The following is a 19,498-nucleotide window of genomic DNA, read 5'->3' on the forward strand; positions in this document are numbered from 1 at the left end:
ATGGCTAAGGGTTGGCTTACTTCCTTTGCTGCCTCTTTTAATATAACTGAATTGATCCTATCTTCCCCAGCAAGCCCATCGTATGCTTAACTTTAACTTATGTTTAACAACAATTTCTCCTCCACTTTGCTCTCAGTTATTACAAAATCATTTAGCTCACTGTTAGAGTTTGAAAAACTTCTGACATCCCCCCCCCCCAAGAATAACTTCTCATATGTGAACAGAGATGCAAAATACTCATTCAGTTTGTCAGCTACTTGAGGAGAATCATCAACAGTCGAACCATCGATATCAAGTGGACTAATCTGATTTATCCCCTTCCTTCTAGAGTTTACATAACTAAAGAACTCTGCTGTTTTTCTTGTATCTTTTGCCAATTATTTCTCATAATCTGCCTTCGCCTGCCTAACCTCTTTTGTGACTTGATTAAGACCAGCGTGTACCTTACATACGCTTCTGTGTTGCCTGACAATTTATATGCCTCCCATGCATTTTTCATTTTTCTTCTCTGCCACGAGTTTCATCTGTTAATCTAACATCCGTTTAAGCCTAAACCTTAAACAGTATTTCTTAGGTGGTATAAAAAGCCTGGTAGCTTCTAAGATTAATTCCATGAATTCTTTCCATGTAGAATTTGCTGTTGGTAATACATCAGTTGGTGACACTTTTTTTTTGCAGACAAGGTTTTCAGGAGAAGATGCAGGATACTGCACTCAACACCCAACTGAAGAAATCTGCTACTACCTTCACCTGCTGTCCAACTACTTTCACTCCTGAAATTCTTTGCAGGAATGACTCAACTGTATTTCCCCACCCATCTTACTACTTCTCCTTTCTGTCACCCATGCTCCTTTAGAGAGAGTTTTTTTTTTTTTTTTTGGAGGCCCAGGCGGAGGCTCCTCTCTGGAGAAACCACTTCCTGGGCATTCCGTTAGTGCACTGTGCACATCCTGGCATGCCTGTTCATGGCTAGGGATGGGAGGCAGGGGGAAGTGAACAAACTAGTTCTATACCCCATGCCTGCAAAGACACCAAGGGCCGGCAAACAACACTCAACAGAACAAACTCACCACACTTACCACCACCATCTGTATGAGGCATGTGCCTCATACAGACACTATAATGGCTGATGGGGGAACCCCAGAGGCCGCTATAAAACATAATTACATTTTGACATTTTTTTTTTTTTTGTCCTTTTGGTATAGACAGTCAGCTAGAGGGTGTTGAGGTGAATGGTGTGTGTGCTACCGTTCTGCGCTTGATGTAGATGGCAGAATATCTTCACTAACAGAGAACAAAGAAACTTCTCTGTATATACGGCAGAAGACGATGATCACGGTGAGTATTTGCAATTAAGATAGGACTTGATTGCCTTTTTTGCATGATTTCTCCTTATTTATTTTATAGAAACTGAATGTGTTATTTCCTTAAATGCAGGAAAATAGACATACATTACTGAGATTCATTTTAACAATATTTCTGAGTTTTTTTCTGGATCTGACCATTCCAAATTTCTGAGTGCTAACAATGGCAGTCTCATTTTCGATCACTGTTGTTATTGTTTAGGTGTTATCTGCTTCTTGGAATCCACCTGTCCTGGTTTGCAGAAATAAGCCTACACTCTTATACTGATCCTACAGTAAAGAGCTAATTTATTTATGACTTATTTCTGGATTCCTTGGCCCCTGGAAGCTCAGAAACAAGCTTAAGCTGAGCCAATATATGATTAGCTATAAGTATATGATAGATGAAAATAGCAGAAATTCCACAAAGAAATGAGCACAGATTCAGATACTGGCCGTCATAATCAGCAACCTAAAGTGCACCATGCTCGCACAAACAATAAAATAAATGTGCAAATCAGCTCAGAGGATGAAGGAATCGCTCCAGCTTCTGCTTCAAAAAATAAGCAAAATATGAAAACCAGATTTACCACTGAGTCCCCAAAACCCGAGGAATATACCCAGGATTCTGATGAGGTCAATATAGAGGGCATTGATACTTTCTCCCAGGCAGCTGGCACTGCCCTGGATAAAATTATCATGACCTGGCTGAAACTTGAACACTTAATGACAAAGAAAACTTGCAGGATCACAGCTACAACTAGATGAAAGATAATCCAGTACTGGACAATACTTGAACATGCAGTGACTGACCTGCACATAGAAAATCAAATTTTGAGAACAAAATTAGTCACAAAAGAGATAGAAATTGAAATACAGAAGCAACAAACTCAACCTTATGCACAAGCATTAAAGAACAACAAGATTCCCAATAAATCTAGGAAGCAAGAAACTCCACCTAAACAGGACAAAAATGAAAATGTGGTCTTCTAAAGGCACTAAACATCACATAAGTGAGGTCATAAAACAAGCCATCACAAAAAACTTGGAAAATGAGTTTAAGTTAATAAAAATCAAGGGACTCAGGAAAACCAGACTGACTGGACTGATAATTGAGGTAGCCACTAAAGCTGATGCAGACAAAATTGGGAATAATCCCAAGGTAAATGAGATGGACCTGAAAATGGACAAACCCAAAATTAGGGGTCCATACATTATTATCTTTCAGATGGACAATGACAAGACCAAAAGTGATATTGCAGAAATTTATGAAAAGAATTTCCAAGATTTCATGACTAAAGAAGAACTGAACGGTGAATTTACACTAAGATATAACTCTTAAGCCAGGTCAGCACAATCCACCAACTGGATTGCCAAAATTTCACCTAAGTATGGCAATTACTTAGCAACCAACAGAGAATATACTTTGGCTGGGGAAGTAATGGGTATAGGGAACATTCCCAATACCCAAGTGCTACAGGTATTTGAAGATCAGGCACACTTCACGCACCTGCTCCCAAAATGAGCAAGCTTGTAGCCACTGCTGTCAGAGGCCACGACTACAAGGAATGTAGAAAGATCCAAGAGGCGAAGTGTGCAAATTGTAAAACTGCTAGGCTGCCTTACAATCATCCCTTAAGGATCTAGAGTGCTCTATATACAGTGGCGGACAAAAAAACTACATCACTTGTGAATTTTGCAGATAATGTGTTTTGCGCTTCATTGTGGGTTGCAGAAATGTTTGAAATGCATTTGTTATATGGGATATATATCTCTGTGAATGAAATCCAATAAAAAGACTCCACCTGATATATCTAATTGCCATAAATATCTTCCCAAAGGGTAAAATGAGCAATTAATGGAAATATAAGAAATCACGTAAATGGCAATCATGACAACCAAACATACATTTTATTGCATTTACTTGTGCAAACTGAAATGCAAGTTAACATAATAGTATTATGTACTGTCTCAATACTTTGTTGTTCCTCCTCGAGCTGCAATTACAGCCTTGCAACGATCTGGCTAGAGTTAATCAACTTCTGGATATACGGTTGCCCAATTTCATGGTGCCACACCGTTACAGTGCTCTCCTGCAGCTGAATCTTACTTGTTAACTTCTTCTGAGCAATTTTAGATGACATTATGTACCAGTAATTTTCAGTAGGATTCAAATCTGGACTGTTGCCGAGTCAGTTCAACACTGTAATGCCAGCATTTTTGAGGTATGACTGCACCTGAAGGGAGAGAAATAAGGGAAAACACCAATGTTTTCTCTTGTTTCTCTGTTGTTTTAAGTATGTTTTAAGCCTTGTGAGACAAGAAGACAAACTCATCATTAAATCTAAATACCATAAAATTTACCAATTTTACTATGTGGCAAGGTGCTGAGTCCTGTTGAAAAATGCAGTTTTGGATGTCTCTGTGGTGATCCCTAATAACGAGTTTCAGGCACTACTTCAAGATAGCAGTGAAGGTTTCTACATTCATCATTCCGTTAATAAACTTAATTCGCATCCCCAGACCATCTGACCGGTGGGGAACTTTACAGTCGGTGTAATGCAGTCAGGATGGTATGCCTCTGATTTTCGTCTTCTGACATATCACTTCCCATCCGAGCCATGCAGATTGAATTTCGATTCGTCAGAAAATATGATGGTGTCCCATTGCTCTTTTGTCCTTGAAACATGCATTTTAGCCCAAGCAAGTCGCTCTTCCTCATTTGTTGGGTCAAAAAAGGCTTCTTGGACAGATAGGCATGCAGACCACATTCCAAAAACTGTCTTTGGATAGTTCGTGTGCTTGTTTCAACACCAGAGGCCATCTCAAAGTCCAGTTTCAGATCAGGAGCACTAGCATGGTGATTACGAAGGCATAGCCATTTTAAATATCGATCTTGGGAAGGTGTAGTCATTCTTTTACAGTCTGATCCAGATCTTCTCTTCACATCACCGGTTTCACACTTTAATTTCAGCACCCGAAATACTGTTGACTGGTGGCAGCCTATTGTATCAGCGATAGCATGTGTTGGAAGCCTTTTCTGGGACACAGAGAACAGCTACAATTTTTTTCTTGGTGTCAACTGAACATATGAAGCCATGCTTACACCTCCGCAAAACAGGATACTAATGAGCATGTTTTTTTTTTTTTTTTATGTAAACCCCAAACACGAGAGGTATTAGAACCTATAGTACTTAGTACCATGCTTGGGTTGGAGGTTGAAAAGAAGAAAGAAGATATTTGTTGACATTGAACTTGGACTTCTGTAGACTGTAATTTTCAGGAAATACGTATGAAGGAAGGTTGCAGTTGAATGAATAAATGAGGAAGATGAAGTTGTTCCTGTGAGTTTGAAGTTGGACAGTAAATGGATGTTGGCTGGTGGCGGCATGTGTTTGGACTGTTTTGAAAGAGAGAGTGGGAATTATAGAAGCCAATTCAGAAGAACAGTGTCCATGGGAGTATCTGTAGAAGAGGCATGCAGCAGAAACAGTATGTCTATGAGACAGCGAGTGGAGAGACACTGTTAGAGAGGAATCATTAATTAACCTAACTGTCCTCTTATGAATGGAATCAAGAAGCCTGAGAGAGAAAGGTTTTGGGGGCACCACCCCAGATGTGGGAACAATATTCCATGGCAGGGTGGATTTGCGATTTATACAGATCCTTGTATACCTTCCAATTCCGTATTTCTAGAAATGGGTGATGCAATACCTTGCAATTACTATCTCATGCAATACTGTTGCTTTGCAACAAACAAAACGACTGTAATCAAACAATATCTTATACATTTCACTACAAATGTTACATTTTTTTTTTTTAAAGTGATGCAGTTTTTTTGTTCACCACTGTATATCAAAAGCAGTCAACCAGAAAATAAATTATGGAACTTTCCCATAATCAGAATAATGGCCAAGCCTTGACGTTCTTATAACTACATGCCCAAAGAGAGAGAGACAGAGAGACCGAGACCATGCAGTAGCAGACCAAATCAAAATTATCATGGAAGAAAAAGAAATAGACATTGTCTGTATCCAATAACTCTACACTCATGAGGTAGAGTTCAAGGACATACTAGATCATATAGAATTGTTGAGGCCACTACAGACATCGCTTGGACTGCCTTGATAATAAGAAATTCTAATTTAACAGTTACTGAAATCAGTAATTTCTTCAATCCTGTAGCAGCCTGTGTTAAAATTACTTCTTTCCTGGGAAACTTCCATATAATATCACTACTGCAAACCTGGACAAAGAATTGGACCAAACTTACAATATTTGCAAACAGCTTTACTATCCTAACATGACAGTAAAATCTTGGTGTCTGTGGATGACAACTCATAACTCCAGTATAGCATAACCACAACTCTGACAGACCTAATTCAGCAGTTTAGGCACTCAGAATGGGCATGACTTGGAGGACTTCATTGCTACTTCACCATTTAGATTTTTAATCCAGCCATGCAATCTTGCAACTAAGAGTAATATGTTACATGAAAGTGTGATTGATGTAACGATGGCCACAAATGCCATTGCACACAAGTGCATAAATTGGAGAGTGCAGGAGGCCTGGACTAAGTCCGACCACCGTGCAATCACTTTCCAGCTGGTTCATTCCAGCTAGATCACAACCATCCTCCCCAAGTACATGATATCATCAGATGTAATATTAATAAGGCAAATTGGACCAAATTTGCTGAGGCACTGAATTTTACCTTTCGGAGAATCTCCCCACAACATAGTAATAAGGTACACCCTGATGAACAGGTGTATAAATTTGCTAAATTTTAAAGTCAATTGAATGCTACCTTTAGGAAAAAAAAAAAAAAAAAAAAAGGCCCAGAACAAATGCAGTTCCCTGATAGTTTGACATCAAACCTGGATGTTTGTCTGAGGATTAAATGAACAAACTAATAACTGCAGCTCAAACCACCCAGGAAACCTACATGCTAACTATTTCAATTGATTTTGCTGGTTCCTTTGATACCTTATGGTGGCCCAGCATCCTCAGGAAAATATGTCATGCTGGTATTCCACAGAATCTGTATAATTGTATCAACAGTGCAAACTAGATTTCAATGTAAACAGTGAAATGTTACCCATGGATGCCTTCTGATGACCATGCTCTTGCAGATGACCTCATTCTCCTTGTGAAGGGTAATACCAGAAGGGCTCTGGAATACCAGGCAAGTCATGTCCTGAACCTTCTACAGAACTGGGCACAAACCCATATGCTCATAATTTCTAGTACAAAAACTAAATCTATCCTACTAAAAGGCAGATTAAGATGATCACCTCTGATAAAGATTTCAAGAAAAATAATAGCCCTAACGACAGAACTAAAATATCGTGGAGTCATCTTTGACCCCAAGTTAAAATTTCACCCTCATCTAATAAATGTTGGCAAAAAAAAGTGAAGATATGCTAGCATAATTTCCAGAATAAATAGAGCCAACTAGGGTTTAAAAAGGAAGGCCTTAGCCCTCGTTTATAAGGCTATCTTTCTCCCAGTAATTACTTACTGACATGGCATTTGGTTCCCTAGAATGAAAGTCAACAATAGAACTAAACTAGGATCCACGCAGCATGTCATCATACTTACAATTACCAGGGCATGTGCAATGGTCAGCACCCCTGTCCTGCAGGTTCTTGTTGGTGTGCTGCCATTAGATTGGAAATAATTCGAAGAGGCCTGAACTACAGGCTTAGAAAGCAGATCCCTACTGACATCATAGGGATCAACATAGACCTAACAGCTGATCCTAAACAGGAAAAGAAAAGGATACTGACCTATCTATATCAGCAATGGCAAGATAGATGGGACCAGTCAGATAAAGGGGACATCACTAGGAGGTTCATGCTAGAGGTAACCCTAGTCTCCCCCAAACCTCCATCCTGGTTTGCACCGGACTTATGCACTATTTTAATTTTTGCTAACAGGGCATGGCAGCCTGAATGCAAAACTATGTCAGGGATACATTCGCAGATCTTCAGTCCATAGGGACCTCTTCTGAATCCAAGGATTCTCTTGTAATTATGACTAAGAGTTTGCTTACCTCTTTTACTGCCTCCCTTAATGTAATTTGATAGATTCCATCCACTCCAGGTGCCTTTTGTATGTTCAACTTCAACTCTTCCACTTTCCTTTCAGCTATCACAAAATCATTTAGCTCTCCATTAGAGTTTGATAAACGGGTGGCATCACCTGCTCCAAAGAATTCCTCGTGTGATATAGATGCAAAATACTTATTCAATATTTAACCCCAGGGGCTCTTATCTAGTGAGTATGGGCTTGGCACACCCAGGATCCTGAGCTAGATATCATCATTCTTTCTCTCTTCCTTGGTGATTCCCTTCTACTTATGACTCTTGTTCTCTCTCTCCCTTTTTTTTTTTTTTTTTGGCTGGTGCAGCAAAAGCCTCAGGCTTCCTTGCACCATATGGCTAATGATGATAATAATAATAATAATATGTCAACTTACCTCACACACGACTGAAAATGTACCTGTGGTGCTGATGAGGATTGGGCCCATGTCTTATACAACTGCTCCAATTATCATCCTCACAGATGTATACTTGTGAGAAAAATAGGACCTAATATAGTTAGGGAAGGACATTATGTGGTTGTTTTCCATTAAGATCATTACTATAATTAATACCCCTCATATACCATGTGAAATTAATGTTTATTAAGCTTAATCACCTAAATCACTATGCAATTTAAGGTGATGTTTCAGGTATCTTACCGATACCCATCATCCATCAGACCATGCTGTTGTGGAACAGAGAAATATAAAGAGTTACAAATTAAAATATTGCAATAAATCTTACCAATATTAAAATTACAATTAATATTGCAATACAATTACATATATATTATTCCAATAAGTTAATTAATTAAATTGTGGATAATAAGATTTAGTATCCTCAATTAATTAACTTATTGGAATTGTATATATGTAATTGTAATATTCAAATTTGTAACCCTTTATATTTCTCTGTCCCTCAACAGCCTGGTCTGATGATGAGTATCAGCAAGATGCCTGAAACGTTACCTTAAATTATATACAGATTTAGGCGATTAGCTTAATAAACTATATTGTTAATTTCACGTGGTATATGAGTGGTATTAATTATGGTAATAATCTTAAAAATAGGATCCAAAAGCTGCAGAGATGAACAACTTCTCATCTCTGATGACATGTATTACATGGCCCTCACTGAATTTGCTCAAAAAGCTTTTGAGACTGGGAGAAGCAACCATGCAGTGATAACCTAAAGTGATACAACCTTAATAACCACAGAGCACACTTAGACAAATTCTATCCCATGAGCCTAGTACAATTTCTCCAGTGCTGAATTGATTGACAGCACTCTCATCATATACTTCCTCCTATCATGTCTGGGTGGAACTGCAGACATTTCCCAATTTAACCCTAACTAACAACTTTTTTTTCAACATTGACCTTTACTTGTTAAGTAAGTCTGCTTTTGTGCCCTTAAGATATCTGCTCTATGTCATGAACTTTTGCCCCTGGCAGACATACCCTTTGCTTTTCCACCTATCCTTTTTGCATGATATATTTCCCTTTTCCTTGACAATAGAGTCACCAATAACAACTAGCTCCGCCGACCGGGCTAGCCGGGTGGGTAAAGCGCCTACCTGGCAACACAAAGGTCGCGGGTTCGAATCCCGCCTCGGGCTTGGATCAAAGTACTGCAAAAAACCTTGGGAGGTGCACTATGGCCACAGAAGCCGATGCGCCAATAACTACCAAAAAAAAAAAAAAAACAACTAGCTCCTGTGGGACTAGCATTCCTCACCTTTGTGATTACTTCTTGGTTGCCTGACAATCAAGTGGAAGCTCTGGCACAGATGTGAGCAGTTGAGAGCCTGATCCCCCCCCCCACAGTTTAAATCTTTTGAGGGCATTCACCCTGTTCCTCAAGCTCTCATAAAGGCCCATAACAACACTGAGTTTTCACCTTTCTCACACTTTATGTTGAGTACACACAAAGACATCCCCCTTTGCAATATCAAGTCCTGATCCTGATAGCTCCAAAAACATGAAACAATCAGTACTTTTCATAAGGCTGTGATTCAGAAGAAAACCACCACCCTTAGTTCTCATCCAAGCAATGGCACTCCCACTTCCTTGAGCCCTTTGCTTTGCGGCTCTGGTCTGAGGCATGATTTTGATTCAAATTCAATATAATTAAAAATACTACACTAAACTTTTATCCTAAGTAAGAACACTTACTTTGGTTATGCTACGAAGTTTACATTATTGAATATATACAGTGGATTCTGGTTATTTGGGCCACCGGTTAATCGGGGCAGCCGTTTATTTGGGGCAAATCTTAAAAAACAGAACCCAATCAAGAAAATAGTCAGGGTTTATTTTGCTTAATTGGGACAAAATGCCATTTAATCGGGGCAAGAGACCGCAGCACTGAAGGTTACCCTACGATTGTCTCCGACCGTACCACGTAGTTCGATCCGATTTCTGGAGGTCACAACCATAAAATAATAAAAACAATTAGCAGTCACCTGTTTATTGGGCTTTTGTGTTAGTGCAATCTATCATAAACTGATAGTAAACTCGATCTTATTGAATTTGCGATAATACCGACAGCTGGAATTCTGTGGGTTATTATGGTAAAATGTGTTTACACTTCTATGGAATCTTCAATCATATAAAAAAAATTATTTTCATTATCTTCTCTTTATTCCTATTTTTAAAGCTTCGTAATTTGTTACTCCGTTCTCATTTGCACGTATCGTGTTACTTGCAATTTGTGTGTGCCGTGTTCTTTGTTATTGATTTCTTATCTTTTTACTGTTTTAAATTTTAGCCCCCACCCACAAATGACAGTGAACAGGAATGTCAACTAGTTTAGTTAGTATGTACATATTACTACGTATTAATTCTTCCAATTGTCACGTATATTCTTCCGAATTTCACGGATCATTTAATTTTTTAATTGGTAAGGTTATAAAGGTAAATTTATACTTAATATATCTTTACTTTTATAGCCTGTGGATAATATTCCTCCTATTTTCGCTAATTAGAATCTCTGTTTAATTGAATTAAAATTCAATTCATAAACGTTATCACAATGACCGGCGCTTATTACACATTGTATAGTGAACGGTACTTTACAATGGTGACTCCATTGTAACGTGATTTGGTTGTACACTGAACCAATTGTAAAGGGGGGGCGATTGTATTTTTAACTATTTACGTGAAACTTCGGATAATTGGGGCAGCCGCTTAATCGGGCAAAAATGCACTAGTCCCGATGTGTCCCAAATAACCGAAATCGACTGTATATATATATATTGGCAATATCAAGTCCTGATCCTGATAGTCCAAAAACATGAAACAATCAGTACTTTTCATAAGGCTGTGATTCAGAAGAAAACCACCACCCTTAGTTCTCATCCAAGCAATGGCACTCCCACTTCCTTGAGCTCTTTGCTTTGCGGCTCTGGTCCGAGGCATGATTTTGATTCAAATTCAGTATAATTAAAAATACTACACTAAACTTTTATCCTAAGTAAGAACACTTACTTTGGTTATGCTACGAAGTTTACATTATTGAATATATATATATATTCAATGAAATATATATATATATCCAAATTATATAAGTTAACGTAATGCAAGTACCTCATCGTTTGAAAATTGATGTAACCATTCTCCAACCGTACCTCCAGCATACATGAAAAAATATGCAAAGTTACAAAGTTAAATATGCAAAGTTACTTGCATATATATATATCCAAATTATATAAGTTAACGTAATGCAAGTACCTCATCGTTTGAAAATTGATGTAACCATTCTTCAACCGTACCTCCAGCATACATGAAAAAATATGCAAAGTTACAAAGTTAAATATGCAAAGTTACTTGCATTACGTTAACTTATATAATTTGGACATACCTAACGTCCGATGTAATGTTCTATCGTTTGATGGCATTAATCGGTTAGTTCTATATGTAACATTTTGTTTTTATTTTTATTTTTATATAATAGTAACACTTAATATATTTATATATATATATATATCTTACAATTTAACACTAGTATATTTGGATTATATATATATATATATATATATATATATATATATATATATATATATATATTTCAATATCAAGTTTACAGTATATGTGTTTCCTATATCAATTTCAATTAATGTGTATGGTGAGAAAAATGTAATTGTAACCAGGTTTTTTTTGTAAGGAAATTGCCATAAATTAATTTGTACTGATATTACATTTTGTATAACAAAAATTAGAGATGCTGGAAAAAAAAACAGAGTATATTTGAAATCAGTATGCAAAACTTTTTGAAAAGTGTTTACATCTCTCGTGAAAAAAAAAAAAACTTAATTTTGAATGTCTCTGCTTGATCTCTAATAAAACATTACTTCAGTATCAGAATTCTCTCTCTCAGGCCTATAGTCTATCACATAAATTTTATAAAATTATTTTTGCTGAGTTTCAAGGCCATCAACCTGAATACAAGGTATGACCTGAACAATATGTTTTAGATTTTGCTTGCTTACCTCCTGAAGTACAATGTCAGTGCAAAACATTAGTATCCATACCCTCTAATTATTTCTGAAATTTATTCAACCTGCCCATTTCCACAACATCAGATGGAAGTTTGTTCCAATGCTCAGTTAATCTCTGGCTGAAAGCAAATTTTTATGTATCTATCTTACAACCATCCTTTATCAATTTAAGCTTATGTTCCCTTTTGTATGTTTAATGGATGCCATCAGCATTTAGTTTACTAAAGTCATAAAGACTTCAATTGGGTCTCCTCACAAGTGCTTAGCTTCCAAGCATTGAAATTTGAAGAACAAGTCTTTCATGGTACGAGTATCCTTTTGTCTCCTTAGCTAACATTGTTGCTCTTCTCTGCACCTGTTCCAACAGTTCCACATCCTTCTTAAAATGAGGCTTCCAGACTATTTTTTATTAAGAGTGAACTGACTGTTCACTGTATGTATGTTTCAGTTTGATTCTTAAAATTCTTCTCAGATTATTGACTGTGTTCATATAATAATTGTTGTGGTTGATACTGTCTAATGGCTTGCATGTTAAATTGTCATGTAAGGTCAAAAAGGTGGTATTCATTAAGTTATCTATCTTGATTAAATGTGCTTGATATACATGTATATATAAAAAAATGTTGTTTTGCTACATTCTCATAAATGTCTGCATCTTATTTATATAGGCCTACCTCAATACAGTGAAGTACAGAAGAACAGATCTAAAGTAGCCAACCTAAAGGAAAACTGTAAATGTCGTGAAATTTGAGTATTGAGCCATCATCGAATTTTTGACAAAAGAAGGGAATGGAACAAAAGTTATTTGTGAATGCATGAAATCTATGTATGGTGATGATGCACCTTCTGAATACCAGATTTAATTTTGGTTTAAGCAGAGGTGCCAAGAATCCATAGAAGGTTATCCCCCATTCAAGATGACCAATGGAATTGGCAGTTCCAAATATGTGCAGAAAAATTAAACCTGGCTATGCAGTTTAGATGTATCAAAGTGCCTGTGATTGCCAGAGAATGCAATATGTGAGGGGTCAAAGTAGTTCTCACTAGGTGCCACAAATATTCACATCTCTTCAGAAACTAGCTAAAATTTATGAGTAAAATTTACATACGAATGATGCAGATCCCCAATGATTTCTTTCTAAATATCTAACTAGTGATGACATGGATTCATTACTGAGATCTGGAAACAAAACAGGAGTCCATGAAACAGAAACACCGTGGGTCATCATTCCCCGAAAATTGAGGATTTGACCTTATTCTGGGAAGACTATGGCCACCATCTTTTAGGATATGGAAGGAATTCTTTTGATAGACTACATGACATATCAGAAAACAATCACTGGAGATGCCTGTGCTGCTGTTCTCAAAAATTTAAGAGGGGAGCCATAAAGGAACAGAGAAGATGGAAGCTGATATGAGGTGTCCTGCTTTTTATTGACTGCTCCTGTGCACTAGTCCCATAGAACAATTGCTGCTCTGAGAAATTGCAGATTCCAGGAGTTAAGCCACTCACCCTACAGTCCAGACCTGGCTGCCAGTGATTATTTCCTCTTCAGAAATCTGAAGAAATGTCTGCATGAACATCAACTTTTAAGTTGATGCCCATGTAGATGACAATCTCAACAAAGTTGCAAATGGCTTTGTCAGAGACCAGAATATCAGCTTCTTTTTTTCAGGTATTTCCTCTTTGCCCTCAAAATGGAGGATACATATTGAGATTCTGTGTACATACTGAAAATTTAAAAAATTAGGATGTGTTGTTTCTTTGTTTTAACAAGGTAGATAACACTGAGTGACCCTTCTAACTGCGTTTGGTATCGTATATATATATATATATATATATATACTATATTGTGAACTTGAGCATTATGCATATGAATTATACTTTGAATGAATTTATTTGGAATTTACTTTCTAAGAGCTGTTATACTATCATATGTTGCATGTGCAGGTTGAGAACTTGCTTGTGAGAACGTTCCTTTGGTTGCTAAGAACAGCTTTAAAAATCCATGATAGTTATATTTTTAAAAAAATTAGAGGCATTTTTTGTGTTCTTTAGAAAAACTAATGAATTTGCATTTTTCATATTTCTGTGTTCAGCATCATTATAAAATCCATCTATAAAAAATTTAAGGCATTGTCTTATGTAATGTTTTCAGTGTTACATGACACTTTTTTGAATGTGGCAAAGTACTCAAATTTTCATTTGGCCAGTTAGTCACATTACATAAATTTTTAGAATATTGATGCTGAATTTGTCAATTTTTGTGACAGACACACATTTTTGTGTAGTTCCTCCTTGATAACCACAAAATCTTTAAGATATAGTAAGGTGACATGATTTGTGACATGAAATTTACTTCATTGGAATAGTCAATGCTAATTAATTTATGCTTAGCAAAAAGATGCATGTGTTTCTGATTTGAAAGTTAGACTAATAGTGCATATCATATTATTAACCTGGTCTGGTATTATGCCTTTAAATATTTTATTAAGATTTTATGCAAATTTCCACAGTTATATATATAATGTTTATTTTTTTATTTACAGAGATTACAGATTTAGATGTACCACCAAAGCCCAAGTTCAAGAAGAAATGCCAGGCTTTCTTACTGGATAATTGTCAGGGAAGTGGAAAAGTGTGCCTTGTATATCAGTCACAGCAAGGTGATGATCATACGTACATGCTTTTTTGTGTCCTTCATTTTGTAATTATTGATAGAACTTTTTGAATGCTCATCAGTGATTCAAAGGAATTTTTATTTGTATTAATACTAGCAATATTAAAGCAATATTAATACTAGCAACAAAAAATAACAATAGTAAATAACATAAAATAAAAATAAATAAATGATAAAATAAAATAAACTACCTATTTGTCTTATTTGTTTCCCCTCTTACATGGGTTCCTATCCAGCTAACCTTTGAATTTCCTCATTGTCTTCCTGTAGAAATTTTTTGCCTTTCTACAGAAATGCAGACACTTTCAAATTTAGCCCTAACTCACGACTTTTTTTTCAACATTGTCCTCTACTTGTTAAGTAAGTCTGCAGCACCCCTATTCTTAATCTCATTTATTTATTTATTTATTTATTTATTTATTTATTTATTGTACAGGGCGGTCTCAGCCAGCTTTCCTGACAAACCCACCACTATTTACATACTGTATAGATAATTACAGTTGCTCCATTATAACATATTGAAGTTCCGCACTTTGTGTGCTGCTCCATTTTAGGGCATTGAAACCCTACAGTTCAAACATATGGAAGTTCTGCACATCATGTGCCTGCTCCATTATAGGGTATTGAAAGCCTACAGTATATGTCATGAGTTTAAAAATAGCTGGTGAGAAAGTCCTTGCACTAGCCCTCTTGAATCATTTCACCTGTCTTCTTCCATCATGTTTGCCATAGCTGAAGACATAGGGGCCATAAATTAAAATTACAGGTAAGAAGTTCAGACTAGATTGTAGGAAGTTTTCTTTTGGCCAGCATCTCATTCATTGAAAGTACCTGCCCGGCAACCCAAAGGTCGCGGGTTCGATTCCCGCCTCGGGCTTGGATCAAAGTACTGCAAAAACCTTGGGAGGTGCAATATGGCCACAGAAGCTGATGCGCCAACAACTACCAAATCAAAAAAAAAAAAAAAAAATCAAATCATATATTGATGTAGCTTGTGAGTTCCAGTCAGTATCTGAAACTCACAAGTTCCACTCAATATTCCACACACCAGCAAGACTTTTGTGGATGTCTTGGATGACTGTTTACTAGAGAACCATGTTAGAGATGCAACAAGAGGGAGTAATACTCTTGATCTGATTATCAGCAGATTATTCATGCATTAAAAATCTGCAGACAAAATAATGGCAGTGATAACAATGTATTGATGTTGGATTTACTTAAAGATGTAACTACCATCAAGGGAAAGGAGAATGGTTTTTGCTTTTGTAAATATGACTACAGTGGTGTTTTTAAATTCTATACAATGGGACCAACTGATGATATTATCATCAGCAAATTCTAAATAGGAAGCATTCAAGGAATTAATCATAGAAGTTACTTGGCTTTATATACCAACTAAGAAATACTGTTCAAGGTATAAGCCTAAATGGATGTCATGTGAACTCATGAGAATCGTGGCAGAGAAGAAACATGCATGACATGTATCAGGCGACACAGAAGCATATGGTAGATATAAACTAGGCATTAATCAAGTCATATAGGTGGTTAGGCAAGCAAAGACAGATTATGAGAAATCCTTCACAAAGGATGCAAATAAAAACAGCAGACTTCTTTACTTATGTAAATACCAAAAGGAAGGAGATGAATCAAATTGGTCCACTTGATATTGATGGTTCGACTGTTTATGAATATGCTCAGATAGCTGACAAACTGAGTATTTTACATTACATTCACACGGGTGGGCATCCTTTGATTTAGGAGAATTCCCCATGGACCAGAGATATGCAAATGTATTCGCAAAGGGCGACACAAGTATTTACAGACCTATTAACTTAACTCTGTTCCACGGAAAATAATGGAGTCACTGGCTAAAGAAGTAATGCAGGATCATTTAGATAAGGCTGCAGTTATACTTCAGACACAGCATGGGTTTGTTAAGGGTAAATCTTGTCGACCAATTTGATTGGATACTACAATGTGGTTACAAAGGAACTGGACACAAAAATAATTTTGATATCCTATACTTAGATTTCAGGAAAGCTTTTGATACTGTTGTGCATAAAATATTGGCAAATTGGAGTAGTGTGGCATTAAGGAGACAATTTGCTGCTATGGATAAAGGGATGATTGAATAAGAAAAGACAGAGAGTGGTAATCAGTGGACACTGCTCTCGTGCACTAATGTTATTAGTGGAGTCCCAGAGTTTGGTGTTGGGCCAATTGTTGTTTTCTATATTTATCAATGACATTGATGAATGCATGTCAGATTCAATGTCCAAGTTTACAGATGATATAAAGGTTGGCTGGGTAGTTAATGACAGTATGCTACTGCAGCAGGATCTAGTAAAGTTAGGAAGATGTGCTGAGAAATGGTAACTGAAATTTAACATTGACAAATGCAAAGTACTGCGTATGGGTAGCAGTAACCACACAGTAACATACCAGCAATTTTCTACAAAATTGTGTGGTACTACACACAATTTTGTAGAAAATGAAAAAAGACCTGGGGAGTAATCATTCAAAGAGATATGAACTTCTCTGTGCAGTGCAGAAAGCTCATAGAGTTTTGTCAATGATATACAGGAATTTTGCTAGCAGGGATAAGGAGGTGATTATCCCATTTTATGAATGCAATGGTCTGGCCATATCTTGAATACTGCATACATGTCTGGAATCCTCATTTTAGGAAGGTTGTAGAACTGCTGGAGTGAGTACCGAGAAGGGCAACATGGTTGCTCTTACCAAGAAAGGCTTCAGTTCTGCAAGTTGCAACATCTGCAGACTAGGCACTTGTGAGATGATATCATTGAGGTGTTTAAGGTTTTGAATGGATTGAGCAAGCTCACTGCTTACAGGATTCTTCCTCATGCTCCAGCTACACACGAGGTGAAAAAAATTCAAATTGGGGAAGAATGGTTGCAGTTTAGATGTGCAAAAGTCTGCGGGTGGTTGTTTGCTTGAACAAATATATCTGTTGTTGTGGAAGTTGATAGGTGAAATAAATTCATGGAAGAACTAGAGAAACTGTTGGAGAGAATGGATAGGTGAAATGGGAAGTTTTTTTTTTTTTTATGCTGTATAAGTTAGCTTTCTTGCATCATATGCACCACTAATGCTAATGCTTTCTTGGTAAGAGAAATCTCATTCATTAGTTTATTTTTAAATTTAGCTAGAGATTTTTAAGTTACTACTTAATATATGTAGAACCTTTGTATCGTTGATTAGGCATGAATATATCTTGTCACATTTTGCCGTAGTGGAAAAGATTTCTTTATTTTTTGTTATATTTCATAACCTGACCTTAAATGTTAGGTTAGCAAATAATAGAAAAAGGTTTCCTTAGCTAACTTTAAAGGTTAGTTTATGGAATAATAGGAAATGGTTTCCTTATATTTCCTAACCTAACTTTAGGTTAGGAAATAATATGAAAAGAAAGAAAGATTCTTTATATATATATATATATATATATCTCATAATGTCAATGAATCACTTAACACTATGATGTTATTGTCTGTCACATCTACCTGTCAATCAGTATATCATTCTCGACTTCTATTGCCAATACTGATAACACACGCACCGTCTGTTTACCAAGAATGCAGGGAGACACTGCAGTAGCGACAAACCAGTTTGACCGGTAAGTTTCTAGTAGTTTGCCATGGTTCTCATGTTGGCTTTCTTTACCTTCGCCGACCTTTTTCACTCTGTGACAGAGTTAGTCGGTCTCAGGTGTTGGTAGAAATTCTTTTTCCCCAGAAACTAGGGTTTTTTTGTCCAGCAAAACAGGCAAATCAACCAGAGAGCGCACTCAATTTACAGACACAATACACGTGGGTATATGAATTAACTTTCCGGGTGAACCTAATATAATTAGGATTACATTAAGTTTGTCACTAAGCTTTAATGTTGTTCTTCTTTTCTTCTCTGTATGAGGTTTATTAACTTTAGGAGCCATAGTGAGAGGGTTTTTAATTTTAAGTATTGTAGTTTTTAAGTATAACCCTTGATATTAGTACAGAATTCACTTTCAAAATGGCAAACACAAACAATACAGTTTATGTGACTTGCAATTTTCTTTTTTTCGGCACTATAAGAAATCTGTGCTGTATATAAACATCCAATCTCAATGTGCTGTTATTTCGACAGTCTACTATCGGTATCTTGAAAGTTCAAATCATGTAAATTGGAATTAGTAGATAATTTTATTAGCTATTAGAATTAACATTCAATTTTACAAACATAATGGTATAACATAAACTTAGTAATGTAATGCATATAATGTAAACTTAATAGCATAATATATATATATATTTAATAATATAAACGTGAACTAATGACAGTGCTCCCCAGTGTACATCGTGTCAAGTAAAACTGACCATTCGCCATTTGTTAGTGGACTGTCCTCAATTTCAAAATATCTGCTTAAACACCTTTAAATCAATTGCTAATACAGTCATCAATAAATTTATTGCAAATTCTGGGAGATGAACTTAATAAAAAAGAACTATTTACTTTCCTAAATCATAAAGGAATATACCATAAAATATAACTGATATTACAATGAAGTTAATATTTTATATTCACCATTAGAAAGACACAATATGGCCCTAGCAGCCTATGTCGTTAAACTCAACAACAATATAAACGTGATAACGTAATATATATATTTAATAACATAAACCTGTCTGCACTGCTCGTAGAACTTCATATCTGATTGCACAGTTACCCTGATGTCATTTTCATTTCCCACTATGCTGAGTGTAAAACCGCACAGTTGGTATGTTAATCTACCCATATGCAGCACCTTGCCTTTGACAATGTTAAACTTCCTCTGTTATTTCTAAAGCTAATCAGCCTATTTTGTCTAGATCTTGCAATAGCTTGCTTTG

At 36.3% G+C, this 19,498-nt stretch overlaps 1 protein-coding gene across 2 annotated transcripts in view; it reads left to right on the forward strand.

The window, feature by feature from the left end:
* The window catches only part of LOC150087026 (tubulin polyglutamylase complex subunit 2), a 153,507-nt gene that overhangs the window by 52,213 nt on the left and 81,796 nt on the right, over positions 1-19,498 (forward strand). For both annotated transcript variants that reach the window (XM_090371756.1, XM_090371755.1), the window contains exon 5: positions 14,479-14,595. In XM_090371756.1, coding sequence (XP_090227882.1) covers positions 14,479-14,595 — 117 coding nt within the window. The remainder of the gene's footprint in view (positions 1-14,478; positions 14,596-19,498) is intronic.

The sequence above is a fragment of the Mastigoproctus giganteus genome, chromosome 4, assembly GCF_048544385.1.
Source record: "Mastigoproctus giganteus isolate SK-2022 chromosome 4, ASM4854438v1, whole genome shotgun sequence".
Lineage (NCBI taxonomy): Eukaryota > Metazoa > Arthropoda > Arachnida > Uropygi > Thelyphonidae > Mastigoproctus > Mastigoproctus giganteus.